The sequence below is a fragment of the Podarcis bocagei genome, assembly GCF_964188305.1.
Source record: "Podarcis bocagei genome assembly, chromosome: 17".
In the NCBI taxonomy this organism is placed as follows: Eukaryota; Metazoa; Chordata; class Lepidosauria; order Squamata; family Lacertidae; genus Podarcis; species Podarcis bocagei.
The window spans coordinates 12,937,820-12,954,350 of record NC_138143.1 but is presented as its reverse complement, the minus strand read 5'-3'; the positions used below and the strand labels follow the sequence as shown (position 1 = coordinate 12,954,350).

General features: G+C 45.3%; 1 protein-coding gene across 18 annotated transcripts in view; it reads right to left on the bottom strand.

The window, feature by feature from the left end:
* Nucleotides 1-15,850, bottom strand: part of POSTN (periostin) — a 69,257-nt gene extending 53,407 nt beyond the window's left edge. For 10 of the 18 annotated variants that reach the window (XM_081176290.1, XM_081176302.1, XM_081176301.1 and 7 more), the window contains exons 1-6: nt 15,671-15,850; nt 12,306-12,404; nt 9,482-9,546; nt 7,553-7,710; nt 4,357-4,521; nt 3,513-3,659 (exon numbers count right to left, since the gene is read on the bottom strand). In XM_081176290.1, the coding sequence (XP_081032416.1) occupies nt 3,513-3,659; nt 4,357-4,521; nt 7,553-7,710; nt 9,482-9,546; nt 12,306-12,404; nt 15,671-15,795 (759 nt within the window). In that variant the 5' untranslated portion in view covers nt 15,796-15,850. The remainder of the gene's footprint in view (nt 1-3,512; nt 3,660-4,356; nt 4,522-7,552; nt 7,711-9,481; nt 9,547-12,305; nt 12,405-15,670) is intronic. The other 8 variants (XM_081176305.1, XM_081176292.1, XM_081176294.1 and 5 more) reach the window with 1 other exon arrangement.
* Nucleotides 15,851-16,531: the final 681 nt, after the last annotated feature.

Sequence of the window (16,531 nt, the reverse complement as noted above, 5' to 3'; positions counted from 1 at the left end):
TTTGGAAACTTTTATCGTAAGTTCATCCGCAACTTCGCCCATCTGACGGCGCCCATCACTGACTGTCTCAGCAGTAAGAAGAAGTTTGTATGGACGGCGGAGGCGGAGCGAGCGTTTGAGGAACTGAAAAGGGCCTTCGCCTCTGAAGAACAACTTCTGCATGTGGATTTACGAAAGAAGCTAAGGGTTGAAACAGACGCATCTGACAGAGCCATAGGGGCGGTGCTTCTTCTGCAGCCGGGGAAGGAGGAGTCGGAGTGGCGTCCGTGTGCCTTCTTCTCGCGGAAGCTGAACAAATCCGAGAGGAACTACACGGTGTACGACCGAGAACTGCTTGCTATTCATGAGGCGTTCCGGAGATGGAGGCATCTGCTAGTTGGTGCACAACATAAAGTGCAAGTGTGCACGGACCATAAAAATCTAGAGTACTGGAGAACGGCGCGAGTGCTCAACCAAAGGCAGTTGAGATGGGCCCAAGAGTTCTCCAAATTTAACTTTGAGATTTGTTATGTGCCAGGCCCAGAGAATGTTAGGGCGGACGCTCTCTCACGCAAACCTGAATATTTGGAGGGGGAGGGAGCACCCGAAGAAACCCATATCATTCCAGAGGACCGCTGGGTGTGTGGGGCGACTTTGGTGGGGCAAAGGGAATTGGTAGAGGGTACGGTGCAGGATGCATACGCCCAGGGGAAACTCAGGGATCTCAGAGGGGAGGAAGACAAACCCGGTGGTTTTGAGGAGAGAAATGGGGCATTGTATTATAAGGGAGCGTTATATATACCTGAAGGGGAATTGAGGGAGAAAGTACTCAAGCAGCTGCACGATAGCCCCACAGCAGGGCACTTTGGGCAACACAAAACCATGTGGCTGGTTACCAGGGAATTTTGGTGGCCCAAGGTCAGGGAAGATGTGCGGGAGTATGTGAGAGGGTGTGAACAATGCCAAAGAGCCAAGGGAGAGAGGCAGGCGCCGGCTGGTTTATTAGAACCACTGCCCACACCTGAGAGACCGTGGGAAGCAGTGGCAATAGATTTCATGACTGATCTGCCAAGGTCTAGAGGGAAAACAGCCATCATGGTTGTAGTAGACCTGTTAACTAAAATGGCCCACTTCATAGCCTGCTCACATGCGGTTACAGCAGAAGAAACCGCCAAATTGTTTGTAGAGAATGTGTTTAGGTTGCATGGCGCCCCCTTGAGGGTGGTTTCAGACCGAGGGAAACAATTTACTTCCAGGTTCTGGAGGAAGCTCATGAGCTTACTGCATGTAGAGGTTAATTTCTCGACGGCCCGTCATCCTGAAACCAACGGGCAGGCGGAAAGAGCAAATGGGGTTCTCCAACAATATTTGAGGTGTTATGTTAATGACAGAGAGAATGATTGGGTGGAGAAGCTGGCGTTGGCAGAATTTGCCTACAACAATGCAGAGAACGTGTCCACGGGGATGAGCCCCTTTTTGGCTAATCACGGGTGCCATCCCAGAGCCTTCCCAGGGGGGGAGGGGGAGAACTGGAGCGTTCCAGCTGCAGAACAGTTCGTGGAAGAAATGGAAGCGATCCATCGCCAGCTCCAACTCAACTTAAACAGGGCTAAGGAGGAATATAAGAGGCAAGCAGACAAAAACAGAAGGGAAGGTGAAAGCATCAGGGTGGGGGACCAGGTGTGGCTGTCAACCCAAGGGTTGCCATTCAAAGGAGGTTGTAAGAAATTAAGACCCAAAAGGCTGGGTCCGTTTGAAGTCATACAGCAGGTCAATCCAGTGGCTTTCAGGCTCCGGTTACCGAACCACATGAAGCTGCACCCAGTTTTTCACAGGTCGTTGCTGTCACCGTATAGAGGAGACAGTGAGGGGAGGGTCACTAGGGGACCAGCAATGGAGGAGAAGGAACACAGCTACCATGTAGCGGAGATCCTCGATTCCAGGTGGAAGGGAGATCAAGTAGAGTATTTGGTAATGTGGGAAGGGGAACCGGAGTCGGAAAACACCTGGGTTAGGGCAGAGGATGTCAATGACGAGGTTTTAATAGAGACTTTTCATCAGAGGTTCCCACGTAAACCTCAGCCTGTAGCGAGGTTCCGAAGGGAATACTTTGCCACCACCGACGAGGAAGAGGAGTTGGAGGGGTTCCCAGATTCTGAAGAGGAGGAGGATTCAGCTGGCCAGGACGACGATCGATGGAGAGAATTGTTCGAGACGTCAGAAGATGAGGAAGATTCGTTTCGGGGTTTTAGCCCTTCACCTCCCAGGGGGGAGGAATTGGGAGGGGGTGAGGGGGGCCCTGGAGGGGAAGTGGATGTCAGGGAACTGCCATCAGAGCATCAGGTGGTGGAGGGACTCAGGCAGGATGAAAGAGACTCAACTGCTGAAGCAGGGACCAGCAGGGGGAGGAGTGGGTCTCTGAGGGAATGCGAGCAGGAGGGAGGGCTCAGGGAGGCTTCCAGCGAGAACAGCGGGGAGGTATCGGAGTCTCCCATAGGGAGACCCATACCTCGCAGGAAACTGTCACGCCGTGAGTCCAGGAGACGCGTTTCCGTTAAGGAACTTCTTTGCTGGAAACGCTTCCGCAGGCAGCCACTGTCGGACTCTACTAGTGACTAGAGCAGACATGTCTGAGGAGCTCCGTCACACACGGAGGTTTGTGGGGGCGCACAAACTCTGAGGGAGCACGTTTTCACGCACAAGCAGCTAATCAAACCCTCACACCTGCATTTCAAGGAAGTTCCCCCTACCCCATGTGCTCATTTGGCTACTCAACAATTAGCTGGAAAGCCAAATACATATACTATATCTACATGTATTTTTTTGGTGTGTGTATAAAAGGTAAAGGGACCCCTGACCATTAGGTCCAATCGTGGCCGACTCTGGGGTTGCGGCGCTCTTCTTGCTTTATTGGCCGAGGGAGCCGGCGTACAGCTTCCGGGTCATGTGGCCAGCATGACTAAGCCGCTTCTGGCAAACCAGAGCAGCACATGGAAACGCTGTTTACCTTCCTGCCGGAGCAGTACCTATTTATCTACTTGCACTTTGACGTGCTTTTGAACTGCTAGGTTGGCAGGAGCAGGGACCGAGCAACGGGAGCTCACCCCGTCGCGGGGATTCGAACCGCCGATCTTCTGATCGGCAAGTCCTAGGCTCTGTGGTTTAACCCACAGCGCCACCCCCGTCCTAGTGTGTGTGTATATATAAATAAAATTAAGGCTGTCGTAGCACAGTTCCCATTGGGGTATTTGTAGTGGCTCACGCCAATCCAGGATTTGCACAACAGCAGTGGCCATGGAATGGGAGCTGGGAAGGCAGAACACGGAGAGCAGAAAATAGTGGGAGAAGCTGGAAGAGACTGGGGAGGGTTTCTTTATAAAAAAAGTTTTTAACATGGAAAAATAGCAGGCAGGTGTCCAACACAAAAGCTAACACCAAAAAGCTAACTGTGTTAGATGTGTGCTTAAATCAGGATGCAGCAACTATCAAGGCTAAAGGCTAAAGGACGTTCATAATTATGAAGGAAAGCTTACTTTGAGAGATGAAAGATCATCTTCCACGTCGAGGAAGTCTTGAATGGTATTTCCAACAGGGGTAAGCACACGATCGATGACATGCACAACACCATTTGTAGCAATTTGGTTACCATGGATGATTCTAGCGCAGTTAACCGTAACAACCTGCATTTGAAGAATGATGCCAGAGAATATTCAGCACAGAACTCGCTGGCAACCAGAAGATTATCGAGAAAGCGTTACACATTTCTTTATGCTTCTAGCGCCTTTATGGGATGTGTGATGAGATGTCTCCTATAAAACATTCTGGAAAGAATCTTGCTAGAACACGCATTGCAATGAAACATGTACCAGATACATTTCATGTCCTATATCTGGCAGCAATAATGTTTTTAAATTCTTTAAGGTGAACATAGAGAGTGAAATTTAATACTGTGTTAGTAGCCATTGTTTTTAACCTGCTGATAGTTTGGTACATCTTTGGATTTTGTAAAGTGCCTTGAAATCATTGATTAAAAAATGACATATAACTAATAAGAATAAATAAATAGCCATGTCTGACTTGATTGCAGCAGGACCTTAGGTCAACTAACTGAAGCTACAATCCTTTACCACTTCCCCGGGAGTATGCCCCACTGGGACTTACTTCTGAGTAAGCATGCATAGAATCATGCTGCATCTTTGGATCCACCAAACACCTATAAAAATGAAATTCTATCTAGAAAGTTGAAGTTTACAGCTCTTTCCAAGTTTAAAGCCACATTTATAACATAAATATCACATGCAACATTACAATGTCCTCTATTCCAGGGGCTAAAGTTCATGGTGCTTTATAAGAAAAAGAATAATTAAACAGACTTACACCATTGGGGTAGTGATTTATATGCAGTTTTTGGTTGTCGTACATAGACACCAGATCCATGCCATTCCTCAGGTCCTTTGTCAACATGCGCTTGTTCACCATGTGGTTATGGAGGGCATTGTACAGTTCAATGTTTACATTTTCAATCAGGCCTTCGTGGATTTCCTAGGGGAAGAGTTTCAGTTAGACTTTCCATGGCCATCATCTCAGTCAGCCTGATATACACCAGATTACTCTGCTACAAGTGAAATAATCCATGCTAATGTTTTTTTTCATGCTAATATTCCCTTTGGCAAGCTACAATACTTCATTTAGCATCCAGCTGCTAAGCTTCTAAGTTTCTTTCATTTGAAAGTACCGCGGCTCCATGAATTACAACTTTCATTTATTTGTGCGGTCTTGGACATCTTGTCTTCTTTCACATCCCCCTTTGCTTTTCCTTACATGTTACCCACTATTCCACAAACATTTTTCCACATTATTTGTGCAGCCAACATATTCTGCGCCTCAAACCCGAATAAATTTGCAGAGCCTTTCTGGGATTAAAAGGCCATTTTCAGCACTGCTTGCCATTTGTCAACCCAGCCAACGTTCTTATCAAGCCCTATCCTGGGCCTTCATCTTTGACCTCCTGATCATAGCCTGTGGTCAGGTTCTTACGTTTGCAGTCATACCTCAGAAGTCAAACACCTTGCGAGTTGAATGTTTTGGCTCCCGAATGCTGCAAACCTGGAAGTGAGTGTTCTGGTTTGTGAACGTTCTTTGGAACCCGAATGTCAGTCGCAGCTTCCACGGCTTCTGATCAGCTGCAGAAGCTTCCTGCATCCAATCGGAAGCCATGGCTTGGTTCTCGAACGTTTTGGAAGTCAAACGGACTTCCGGAATGGATTCCTTTTGACTTCCGATGTACGACTGTATTACTTTGGTGGCCTGGGAGCCAAAGTGGTGTTGTTGCTGCTTCCTCTACCACTGGGCAATGTGAGAGTGTATTAACTTATGGTTTGTGTGTGTAGTTTGGGAGCTGCATGGTAAGGGAAAAACAATGCTGTCCAGGGCTGTAAAGACTGCGGAGAGAATAATTGGATGCACTCTTCCCACCTTGGATCAAATCTATGCTTCCATGTGTCATAAGAAAGCTGCAGAGATAGTATGCACCCCGGAAATGATTTCTTTCAGCTTCTGCCTTCTGGAAGAAGGTACAGGGTTATAAAGACTAGGACTAGCTGCCTGAGAAACAGTTTTTATCCAAATGCTATTTTTGTTTTAAACACAATGTAAGGGAGTCTCTGTGGGAGTATATTATATTTAATTATGGGGTATCAGAGTTTTTAGGGGGTTAACCAGGCTTGGATAGCAGGCTTGTTGGTTTTTGAATGTCTGGTGTAGATTTTTTCAATTTCGTTGTTCTGTATGGGACAATCAGAATAAAGATTATCGAGATGCCCAAGACCACACGGGAGGTATGCAACTTCATGCTGAGGCTTCTGGTCTATCAGAGCAAGCAGTTTGGCTTCCAGACAGAACAATTCTCCATTTCCTCCATGCACACTCTGTTCCTGACACCTGCCCCCAGTGAGCCAATCTGAGGAGATGGGGGGGGAGTGGAAGTCCCTGTTCCATAAGCGGAAGTCCTTGCACAGGACTTAGGTTTAATAATGCCTCCCTTCAGTGTTTCCTTTTCTCATTGCCCAGCAGCACCCAGAGCAGTAGTGGGAGATGACCTAGCGCTTTCTAACACCAATTGTTGTGTGGCCCATATAAAAGGGTTGTTTGTTGAGAAAACGTCTGTACATTTTTAATTACTATATTTTAAAAAAACTGCCTCTGAGGATTTGCAGGATTTCCCCCTAGGTTCTCCCTATACATTTGTAAACCTGGCAATATTTTCTACCCTTTAAATCAGGGCTAGAAAACCTGCAGGCTGCAAAATTCCCCAATACGTTTTTAAAGGCCCTCCAACCAAATTTGTCATTTTATAAAAATAGGTTTTTTAAAAATAAATAAATAAATAAATGTTTTGATTGCTTCTATGGGCAATGCCAAAATGTTTTTTGTGACCCCAAGATTTGTCACACACACACACATAGTAAGAAATGTTTTTTTACTGACCACTCCCACCTATATGTCCCCTCCTGTGATTTGGTGATCACAGGAGGGTGATCACAGAACACAGAAAGGTGTTTTGACCCACAGCCTTGCAAGACCCACACAAAGATGTCCTTTGATTTTTTTTTTTTTTTAAATGTCCATGCCCACATTCACACATAGTCCCCTGAGGGTTGATCATACTGTAGGCTGATGTGGCCCCTCCTTTAGGCTAAAGGCATTCAGTTCTTTCAGGCTTCTCTGATATGCCCTTCATTCTGAACTCGAAATGGGCCTTCTGTATGCATTGGCAGGGGGAAATAAATGCACACAGGGCCCCACCACAGTCATATGCCTGAAATATTATAGTAATCCTCCCTGGTTTTTCCTTGTAGCAAGGATTACAGAAATCATACATATTGATTTCTCTGTACATATTGAGTTGGAGATGTGAAGGTTTCATATGAGCATCCATGAGCCAAGTTTTCAGTGCAGGTAACATGTCCTGGAGGGAGGATACTATAAAAACCCAATGTTCTGCCCCCCACACCTGCAACACTAAACTCTGGTACATTTAAATAGGGTAGTTTTTCTTAAATTTATGTTCAGCAGCTGAGTGTTACTATTTTCCCCACCAATAATTAATTTGTATAACTTGGATTTAAAAGGTAAAGGTAAAGGACCCCTGACAGTTAAGTCTAGTCGCAAATAACTCTGGGGTTGCGGCGCTCATCTCGCTTTACTGGCTGAGGGAGCCGACGTTTGTCCGCAGACAGTTTTTCTGGGTCATGTGGCCGGCATGACTAAGACGCTTCTGGCAAACCAGAGCAGCACACGGAAATGCCATTTACCTTCCCGCCGGAGCAGTACCTATTTATCTACTTGCACTTTGAGGTGCTTTTGAACTGCTAGGTTGACAGGAGCTGGGACCGAGCAATGGGAGCTCACCCCATTGCAGGGATTCGAACCACCAACCTTCTGATCGGCAAGCCCTAGGCTCAGTGGTTTAGACCACAGCGCCACCTGCGTCCCTTGCATAACTTGGATTTATATATCCATAAATCCAAAAGCACTTGAAGCATTCTTTTAAAATCCATTCTGAAATACGTACACGATCCAAAGCATCCCAGGCTTCATTGCTTGGTGCAAACATTGTATACGAGCCAGGTCCTTCAATCTCTTCTCTCAGTTTTGACATGTCAGAGTAGCGTTGAGTGGAGGTCGCTCCCACAATGCCCAAAGTACCATAGACATGATCGATGGGGGCAACTGAAAAAGACAAGAAACAAGCACACTCTACATTCTGTTTACAACGGGTTTGCCCTCCTCCCCTCACCCCAGTTAGTGCCACTTCATCTGGTGGAAATCATTCATGGGATTTGCTGAATTAAATACTGCTTGCTGCAGGACCCCCAATTTAGCTCATGATTTGACTTAGGATGCAGCAACACAAACCACGTAACAAAGCAGATGGTCAAAGGAAGGCAACCCCCCCATTTCAGGTTGCTTAGGAACTTGCGCACTTCCCACAAGGACACTACTGAAAATAGCGTAGTTAGGTGGTCCACACACAAATGGTCCACTCAAGGGTATGAAAAATGTAGTTACCATACTTGGGGAGAAGCCAGCTTATGTCAGAGACTGTACAAGTATAAGTATCTACTCCACCTGTCTGTACATAGAGTCCAATAATCCACTTATACATGTATGGACCTTATGCATGAACCCACTAGAGAACGAACTGATCCACTGGGTCTTCTGCTTTTTTCGTTGAACTTTATGAGACTTCAGTTGAAATCTACAATTTGACACAATGAATATTATACCTTATTGATTCAAAAGTACAGCCGGTTACGTCTTGTGTGTTTATTGAGTATGTTTCACATAACCATAGGTTTGTTGTTGTTGTTTTGCTTATGTCAAGGACTGGGCAGAGGAGGAATGGTGGAGACAGCCTCCCCATCCTGATCCTTCCAGGGAGGAGGAAGAGGAAGACAGTATAGATTTACAACAGGGGGTTGAAGGAGGGCGCAGCTCAGAAGCAGATGAGGGGGAAAGCTAGGAAATAATGGGAAAACCAGAGGCAGCGGCAGAGGAAGCCGCTCGGGTGCCTGGGGTGGCGCGCCAGCGGCCCAAGCCACCCATAAGGGCCTTCAGAGTCTGCCTGCCTCCTTCCACTGACCCACCCTACAGCGGGGGGGGGGGGGAGGGGAGGCAGCAGGCAGACCATTTGGGCAGCACGGAACCTGTGCGCGCCCAAGCCACCGCGTCTCTCCCAGGAGAGTCCTGCCCGGCATTTTGTCACCCCCCTCAGTGGTGACACCCAGGGTGGCCCATCCCCACCACCCTCCTTCTTCCGCCCCTGTCCAGAGGAACACCCGGCTGAAATATTGTCATTAGAAATTCCAGACCCTCCATCTCCCAGAACCCGGCAAGCCTTAAAAGTAGGAGAGCAAAGAGCTCAAAGACAGAGGGCATGTAGCAGCACCCGTAGAAGTGACGAATGAGGAAGTGGGAGAGAAGGGGGTGGAGATTCACTTGGGACAAGGCCATTATCCAAGAGGCTGGGTTCTATAGCCTCTCTCTGTAAAGATTGAAATAAAAAAGGACGATAATAAACTTTTCCTTGTCTTTGTACTTTTCTGGGCAACCAGCCGGGAGCTGCTGACAGCATCCTGACAGATTGTCCCAAGTGAACTTTAATTGCTGGTTAAGTCATAAATCACACCATGAGAGAGTGTTTTGTCCCAAGGAGCTGGGTGGTGATGGCAACAGGTCGCAACTGCCGCCCACCCTGGGAGCAGGTGAGTGATCATTTTGCACAATATTCCTTCAGTTCCTCATTTACGTATTATGCACAAACAGATCCATCTCGTGTCCTTAAAAAACAAGGCCTAGTTTTCATGTGTGGCTCTTCCTTAAAGCAATGCTTCATAACATAACAATGATCTCTCACAAGCTACTTCGTATCCCCACCTGCCCCCTTCTTTTGGGAGAGAAAGTAAGCAAAATATAAGCTTCTTATGTTCTCCAACATTACCTGCAGGGCATCCTCGTTCGCCTTCCATCTTCATATAACCAGGGCAGCATTCATACAAGACAGTTCTACAATATATCAACACAATATATCAATATATCAACATTTTATTTCCCCTGCTGTAGACTTGTTATACTGGCTTCATCATTATGATTTCTACTTTTTACCAGAAAAGACACAAAGTTCGTTATAAAAAATCTTTTTAAAAAAATATGCAATAAAATAAAACACACAATACAAAAGAATCGCTGGAGATTTGACCTGGCGTTTTTGTTGCTGAATCCCTAAACTTCCCTTAATGAAAGGGCTAGTGCCATGCTGTTTTTATTGTAATTTTTACTGTAATAATCTGCATAGTAGTTTTAATTATATTAAATTTAATTTTTTATGATCCCCTCCCTATGTTTTAAATTGTTCTTTTTTTATTTGTTAACTGCCTTGAGTCCTTGTCAAGAGGAAAAGGTGGGGTTATAGGGTTAAGGCAATTCTGGTTGCAATGGCCATATTCCAAAACTTCAAGAGGAAAATGTTCAGGCTACAAGTGTACCTTTTCTGTATGAAGATAAGTCTGTGCAATAGGCTACATATATTTGATTGAGCATGAAATACTAGTTTATCACTTATTAGGAGACACAGTAAAACTAGTTTACTATTGGTGGCCCAGCCATAGCTTAACCTCTCTTGGGTGACTTTACACTCAAAGAGGGAAATACACAACTGAAACAATCCCTGGAAACAACTGTCAGTTGCACAATACAGGAAAAGAACAAGTCAGCCAAGGATACCAATTCCTAGGCTGACAGGGCACTTCAGAACACATTGCAAAGGCCCTTTTGGACCAGGTATGTTGAGCCTGGTCAACTTGGCAGCGCCTTAGCCATAGCAAAAGCAAAATGCAGGTATCTATTTCACCTAATAAGACAGGCCACTTTGGGCTCTAGGTCTTTTCAAAGGGCTCATGGATGCAACAGAAAGGCATTTTAAGCTTCCTTACTAAACTTACGTACCAAATAGGTAAAGGGACCCCTGACCATTAGGTCCAGTCGTGGCCAACTCTGGCGCTCATCTCGCTTTATTGGCTGAGGGAGCCGGCGTACAGCTTCCAGGTCATATGACAAAGCCGCTTCTGGCGAACCAGAGCAGCACACAGAAACGCTGTTTACCTTCCCACCGGAGCAGTACCTATTTATCTACTTGCACTTTGGCTTGCTTTTGAACTGCTAGATTGGCAGGAGCAGGGACTGAGCAACGGGAGCTCACTCCGTCGCGGGGATTCGGACCACCGACCTTCTGATCAGCAAGTCCTAGGCTCTGCGGTTTAACCCACAGCGCCACCCCCGTCCCTTATGTACCAAATACATATAGAATAAAATGGCAGTTTTCATGATTGATGAGACAATTGGTATGCATTTTCCAGTTCTATGTCTTAACAAAATTTGCCTTGGGAGCTACAGGAGAGTGGCCAAACTCCTACAGCTTTGATTTTCCTTTCATTAAAAAAATAAAAGAGAGAGGCAGAAATGTAAGCCACCCCCTCACCCCCTGCAGTGTTCTACAACAGATCCAGTAAAATAAGGGGAGGGGGGAGAGAATGAGGTTAACACAAATTTGATACAGATGCGCCATAAATTTTGCCAAACTGTAATGGCTGCCACTAAAACGTTATATGAGTGTATTTTCGATTATCATGTTCCTTTAAACACATAGCACACTTCCTCTGGGAAGCTCAAGGGATTCATGTCTAGCCAGCAATTGCCTTTGAATATGCAAAGCCATATGTTCCCTCATGGTTCAGTGCATCTAGAAAACTGAGGCCTCACATATCTGAGAAGTACGGGAAAGAAAGAGTTCCAGGAGATAGATGGAACCTCAGTCTTTGCCAACGTCCTTGCGGGGAGGGAAAATATGTTTTTCTGTTTGATTCAGTTTGTGGCACCTAGTAAGCACACAAACATGAGCCCTAAACCAAACACATTTCAGCCTGTTTGAACATGGGAAAGGCTCTGAAGCCAAGTGGCATTCATCAATCTCCTCCTTTCGAAAGAAGAAGGGCGTTTGAGAGGGCTTAAAGCTTAACCCTGTTTGGTCCTGACTAAGCAAGCTAGGAATTCCTTCTAGTCTCATCCTGTTCTCCCATACAAGTAGGCAGGCCCTGGAGAAGAGAAAGTGGGATATTGTGTTCACTGCAAACCCCACCCTGTGTACGGGAGAGGGGTTTGGATCGCACACTTTAGGACTCTCTTGCACACTTCCCCCTTGCGTCACCTCTTCAACGTTCACATCACAGAGACGCCTATGGTTTTCTGGTTCGATATTTCCCTCCCTCACACACACGGCAAATTTGGCAGCCAAATAAAAAACCTATCACTAGTTGCCTTTCCTCAAGTACAGACAGTGCTCCATTGCATCATAGCCACACTTCCACCGTCTTTCCCCCTGGGTTGAAGGGTGAATGCTATTGCTAATGAAATAGCAGCAATAAATATGCTAGAATAATCATTAAGAGGTCCATTCAGCGATTGCTTCTGTGACCTCTATAAAAACAGCAAACGAAATATATTTGCGTACTTATCTTCAGTAATTCTGTGCTTTATTAAGTCTGGCGCCCACTGCATTGCATATGTGAACCCTCCCTGCCTTCATATAATTTTTCCTCCAGCCTACCGAGCCAGGGAACTGTATCCGAGTCTGGATTCTAGGCCAGAGCAAGGCGCACATGGTTTCTTGCTCCTGCTCCCAGTGTTGCCACATGTCCTCGTTGCCTGAGAAGCTTATGTCACAGGTTTGGTCACCCAGGTTTAATAGTCATGAAAGGCACGGGACTTACGCTTTCTTGCCACAGATGGCTCCCTGGTACCAATTCCTGCACGTGCTGAAGTATTTCTTGTTGGTGCCCACAACTTGTTGGAGAGCACAGACATTTGGGCTGCGAGAGAGAAAGAAGGAAACGTTAAGAAGTCCTAATGGTTCCCCACACGTTTTGGTACTGGTGGTCTATGTTCACCTCAGACAGATCCTTCCAGTTTCTATTTACAATATTTCTAGTTGCTGCGAGTAAGTGACTGCTAGAGAGGTTAACCAACCAATTCAAATGGGGACAAGCAAAGGGGAACACCTTCACCTAGGGTTGCCATACATTTCCCGGACATATCCAGAATGCAGCAGTCAAAAGCATTGTCTGGACAGAAATTGCTAGAAATGTCTCAGGAAATCCGGACATATGGCAACCCATGTCAGCAGTGTCGTTTTTGGTGATTTCCCTTAAAAATAGCTTAAAAACTTCATTTTTTCTGTTGGAAATATGGCAATCCTACCTTCGCCGCAATATGGTTTCCCTTTATCACATGGACAACATGACAATGACCTATTTCCCCACAACAGCATACAAATCAATACCTAACTGACCCAGCAACGTAACAACCCCCCCCCACACACATTCAAACAAACAAACAAACCACACTGAACACAACCAGCCAAGCTTAGGACACACTAATCTCTCACATTATCAATCAAAATAAATAAATACATAAACAATGAACCTACCCACATGATGCTGACACAAATCTGTACACTAATAATAGGCAATAGAACGAATGGACAATACCCCCATCTCTTTCCTGCCTCTCTCCCCTGTCTCTTTCCCCCCAAAATGCAAGATGTCCATGACAATTTTTGTTTTTTCATGACAAAAATGAAAGGCATTTTTTGTTTTTTCATGACAAAAATTGTCTTTCACTATATGTAAACGACCAGTGAAAAAGACGGTGAATTGAAAGTGGAGACAATAGATGTACCTTTCCCTGTTTATCTGTTTGTTTTGTCACACACAAAAAAAACATTAATGAAATTTCTCAGGGAAGAAGTCCTAATGGCGCCTAATGCGTTCATCTTAAAAAGCAAAAATTGGCTGGAGTCTCTTTCCGATATGGTAGCTTGATTAAAGTTCATGAGAGTTCATGCAAGTGAAATATTGGGTGGAATTCAACGCTGGGCTGTGGTGAACGTCCGGCCAGCACAAACATTGCAGCTTGCCAGATGGAACGGTCTCTCCTCTATTTCCACGGCACGCTGTTCTCTGGAGGTTCTCCCACCTGCCCCCCCCCAAGTCAATTTCAGGGGACTCTTTTGATAAATCCCTCCCAAAGTGTGTAAAAGTTTACTTGCACAGACATGGCGTGCAACATTTCATACTGAAAAATGATCAGGAGACTCAGAGTTCGAATCAAACCACGTTTGACAGCTTCACTTGCAAATGTCCACTGGCTTGGTGTCTCTCTCCCCCCCCCCCCCCGAGTTTGTTCACATTACACTTGTCTCTGAGCAGAAATTTCAGTCTCTACCTTTGGAATTCCTTCTGCTTTCCAATGGTTTCCCTACTTCATTTCTATTCCTCCCCCCCCCCCTCACACTTGAATAGCCAAGGCTAGAGATGGACAATAGGATTTCCCATCCACAAGTAGGCACAGTAGGAATTTTATGGTGAGGGTGCATCTAAACCAGGTATCTCCCACCTTCTCAGACCAAGGATCCAATTTTAACCAAAACACGCAATTGGGGACACATTTCTGAATCTTTCAACATGGCAGTAGTGTTCTTCTTACGACCCAACTTGGATCAGGCCACTAATAGATCCTGACAGTGGCGTAGCGTGGGGGGTGCAGGGGGGCCGGCCGCACCAGGCGCAACATCTGGGGGTTAGGGTTAGGGAGCACTAATCCACGGGTTAGGGGGCCCAAATTACTTGCCTTGCCCCGGGTGCTGACAACCCACGCTACGCCACTGGATCCTGATCCACCAGTTGGAAGACCAATGATCTAGAACATGCTGTCCCATACACCAAATGATATTTCAAACAGCCACCTCTTGAAATTCAGGAAATTTAATGTTGTTGGTTTTTCCCCCCAGCCAAATCTTATCAGAGATTTTTTTTTTCCCCCCAGAGAGAGGAAGGTAATATGATAGAACTGTTATTCTCTTTCACTGGCAAGTTCATCACCCTTCCCTCCTGTTTGGTGTCATCTTCTGCACAGCTGCAAAGCTTAATTTGCAGTTGTGGGGCAGGGGGCGATAATGGAGTAAGGCAAACATTTTTTTTCCTCTGCCGACCCAAGGGAAACTCTCATCTTCCATCGTACAATCGTTTATTTTGGTTGCCACTGTTTGGAATAGCACAAGAGCAGCTAAATAAATAATCCCTTCACTAAATGAGAAAAAGGGGGTGAAACAACCCACTCTTTTGAATATTAATAATGAATCCTTTTGATTTGAAAAAGGAAATGTCTTCAGAAGCTCCAGTGAAATGAAGGATAGCTGTGCAAGAACAGGCACCATTCATTCCAATGGGGTTTGCTTGTACATTCTGCTGTGCGAAACTTTCACCTTCAAACTTCATGTGGAAGATAACTATGGAACAGCAGTGCTTTGTTTTAGATTAGGTTTCATTTAATTATTTTAAAAGTATTACAAGCATTTCCGTCCGTAACATTTCCATCTATATAAGCAATTGCTGTTTGTCCATAATGAACTTTTAACATACCATTTTAATTAGGCAGAATATCTCAATAATGTTTATCACATTCAGAGGTTAAAGGTGAATCAAGAAACTGCTTGTTTGGGAAAAAAAACCCCAAACCCTCCCATATCATCATACTATTGCGATTAATTGGTAACAGTTATCTAGTCTGGGCTACACCTAAAAGGGTGACAGGTTGAGTAAATCTGAAATGGAGTTCTTCATGTCTCAAAAAGAGGTGCCAGGGCTCACATTTTTGTGCCCTCTGGCCTGACAGTCTTTTTCTGCAATCCTTGATGAAATGTGGGTTCTTGATTACTTAGGGAAATGTGCTCTGAATCTGCTTGGGGGGCAGAAACATAATCTATTCCAGAGTTGAGCCCTTGGAAAACAGATGTCTAAACTGAGCTCTGGCACAGTTTCACCCTCCTGAAATGTCCTGTTTTATGTACATGTTTTATACTGTACATAAACTTGATGATTTCTTTTTCTTTTTCTGTTCAACAGCTAGCTGATTTATTCGGTTAGCAACCTTCAACCTTCCCGTTTATATATATATATATTTCTTACAAATATTACTTCGCCAAATGTTATCCCCTTTTTGGACCCCTCCACTTTTGGCTGTACAATAACTTTGCGACCCCAGTGATGAATTTTAGGAGGACGAAATGCAGACTTACCCTTGATCACGTGCCCTGATCCGACTGTGCGTTAAAATCTTGTCATAATAAGCCGTGGAAGATTCTGCCGTATGGAAAACGGACAGAAAGCAAACAGTGGCTGTGGCAACCCAGAGGAGCTCCATCCTTTTGTCTCTCTGTTGCTCCTGACTAGTCTGAGAAGAGAACTGGCAAGAGGCTCCAGAGAGCTCAACGTTTATATACGTGCTACAAGCACAGTGGGAGGGGAAATAGATCAACCTGAGACTTGGAACCACCCTCCAAGAAACAGGGACATCTGACGAGCCCAGCATGAAAGTGGAACCTAAAAGACACTCAATATCAGTCCTTGTCCTTCAACCCCTTCCCTTGGCAGCCTGTACTGTAAGAATATAGGTATATAATGCATAGTTTATCACAGACTTGTTCCCCAGCCCCCTTCGGTGAATATTTAAAGCAGTCAGATAAATTGTATGAAAGTATCCATGTGTTGTAGATGTAAGATTATTATTTATGACAACACCCTTAGGATTTAATTGGAATTTGTCGAGTTAGTCCAGTTCTTCGCTCAAAAAGACCCTGGGCCAAGTTCTCCTCAACAACAGATAAAAGGTAAAACTCACCCTGCTTAGGGATTTCACATGAGGGAACGTACACACACACAAAATTGTCTGTACTCTGAAAACTTGATATCAGGGAAAGTTTTTTTCCACCTCTTGCCAAGCTTCTTCTTCTGGACTTGTTTCGTATGAGCACAATTGTTTTTGCAGACCTCCCCCCGCAGTCTGAAGAAATAGAATCATAGCGTCATAGGACCGTGGAGCTGGAAGGGACACCGACGGTCATCTAGTCCAACCCCCTGCAATGTGGGAATCTCAACTA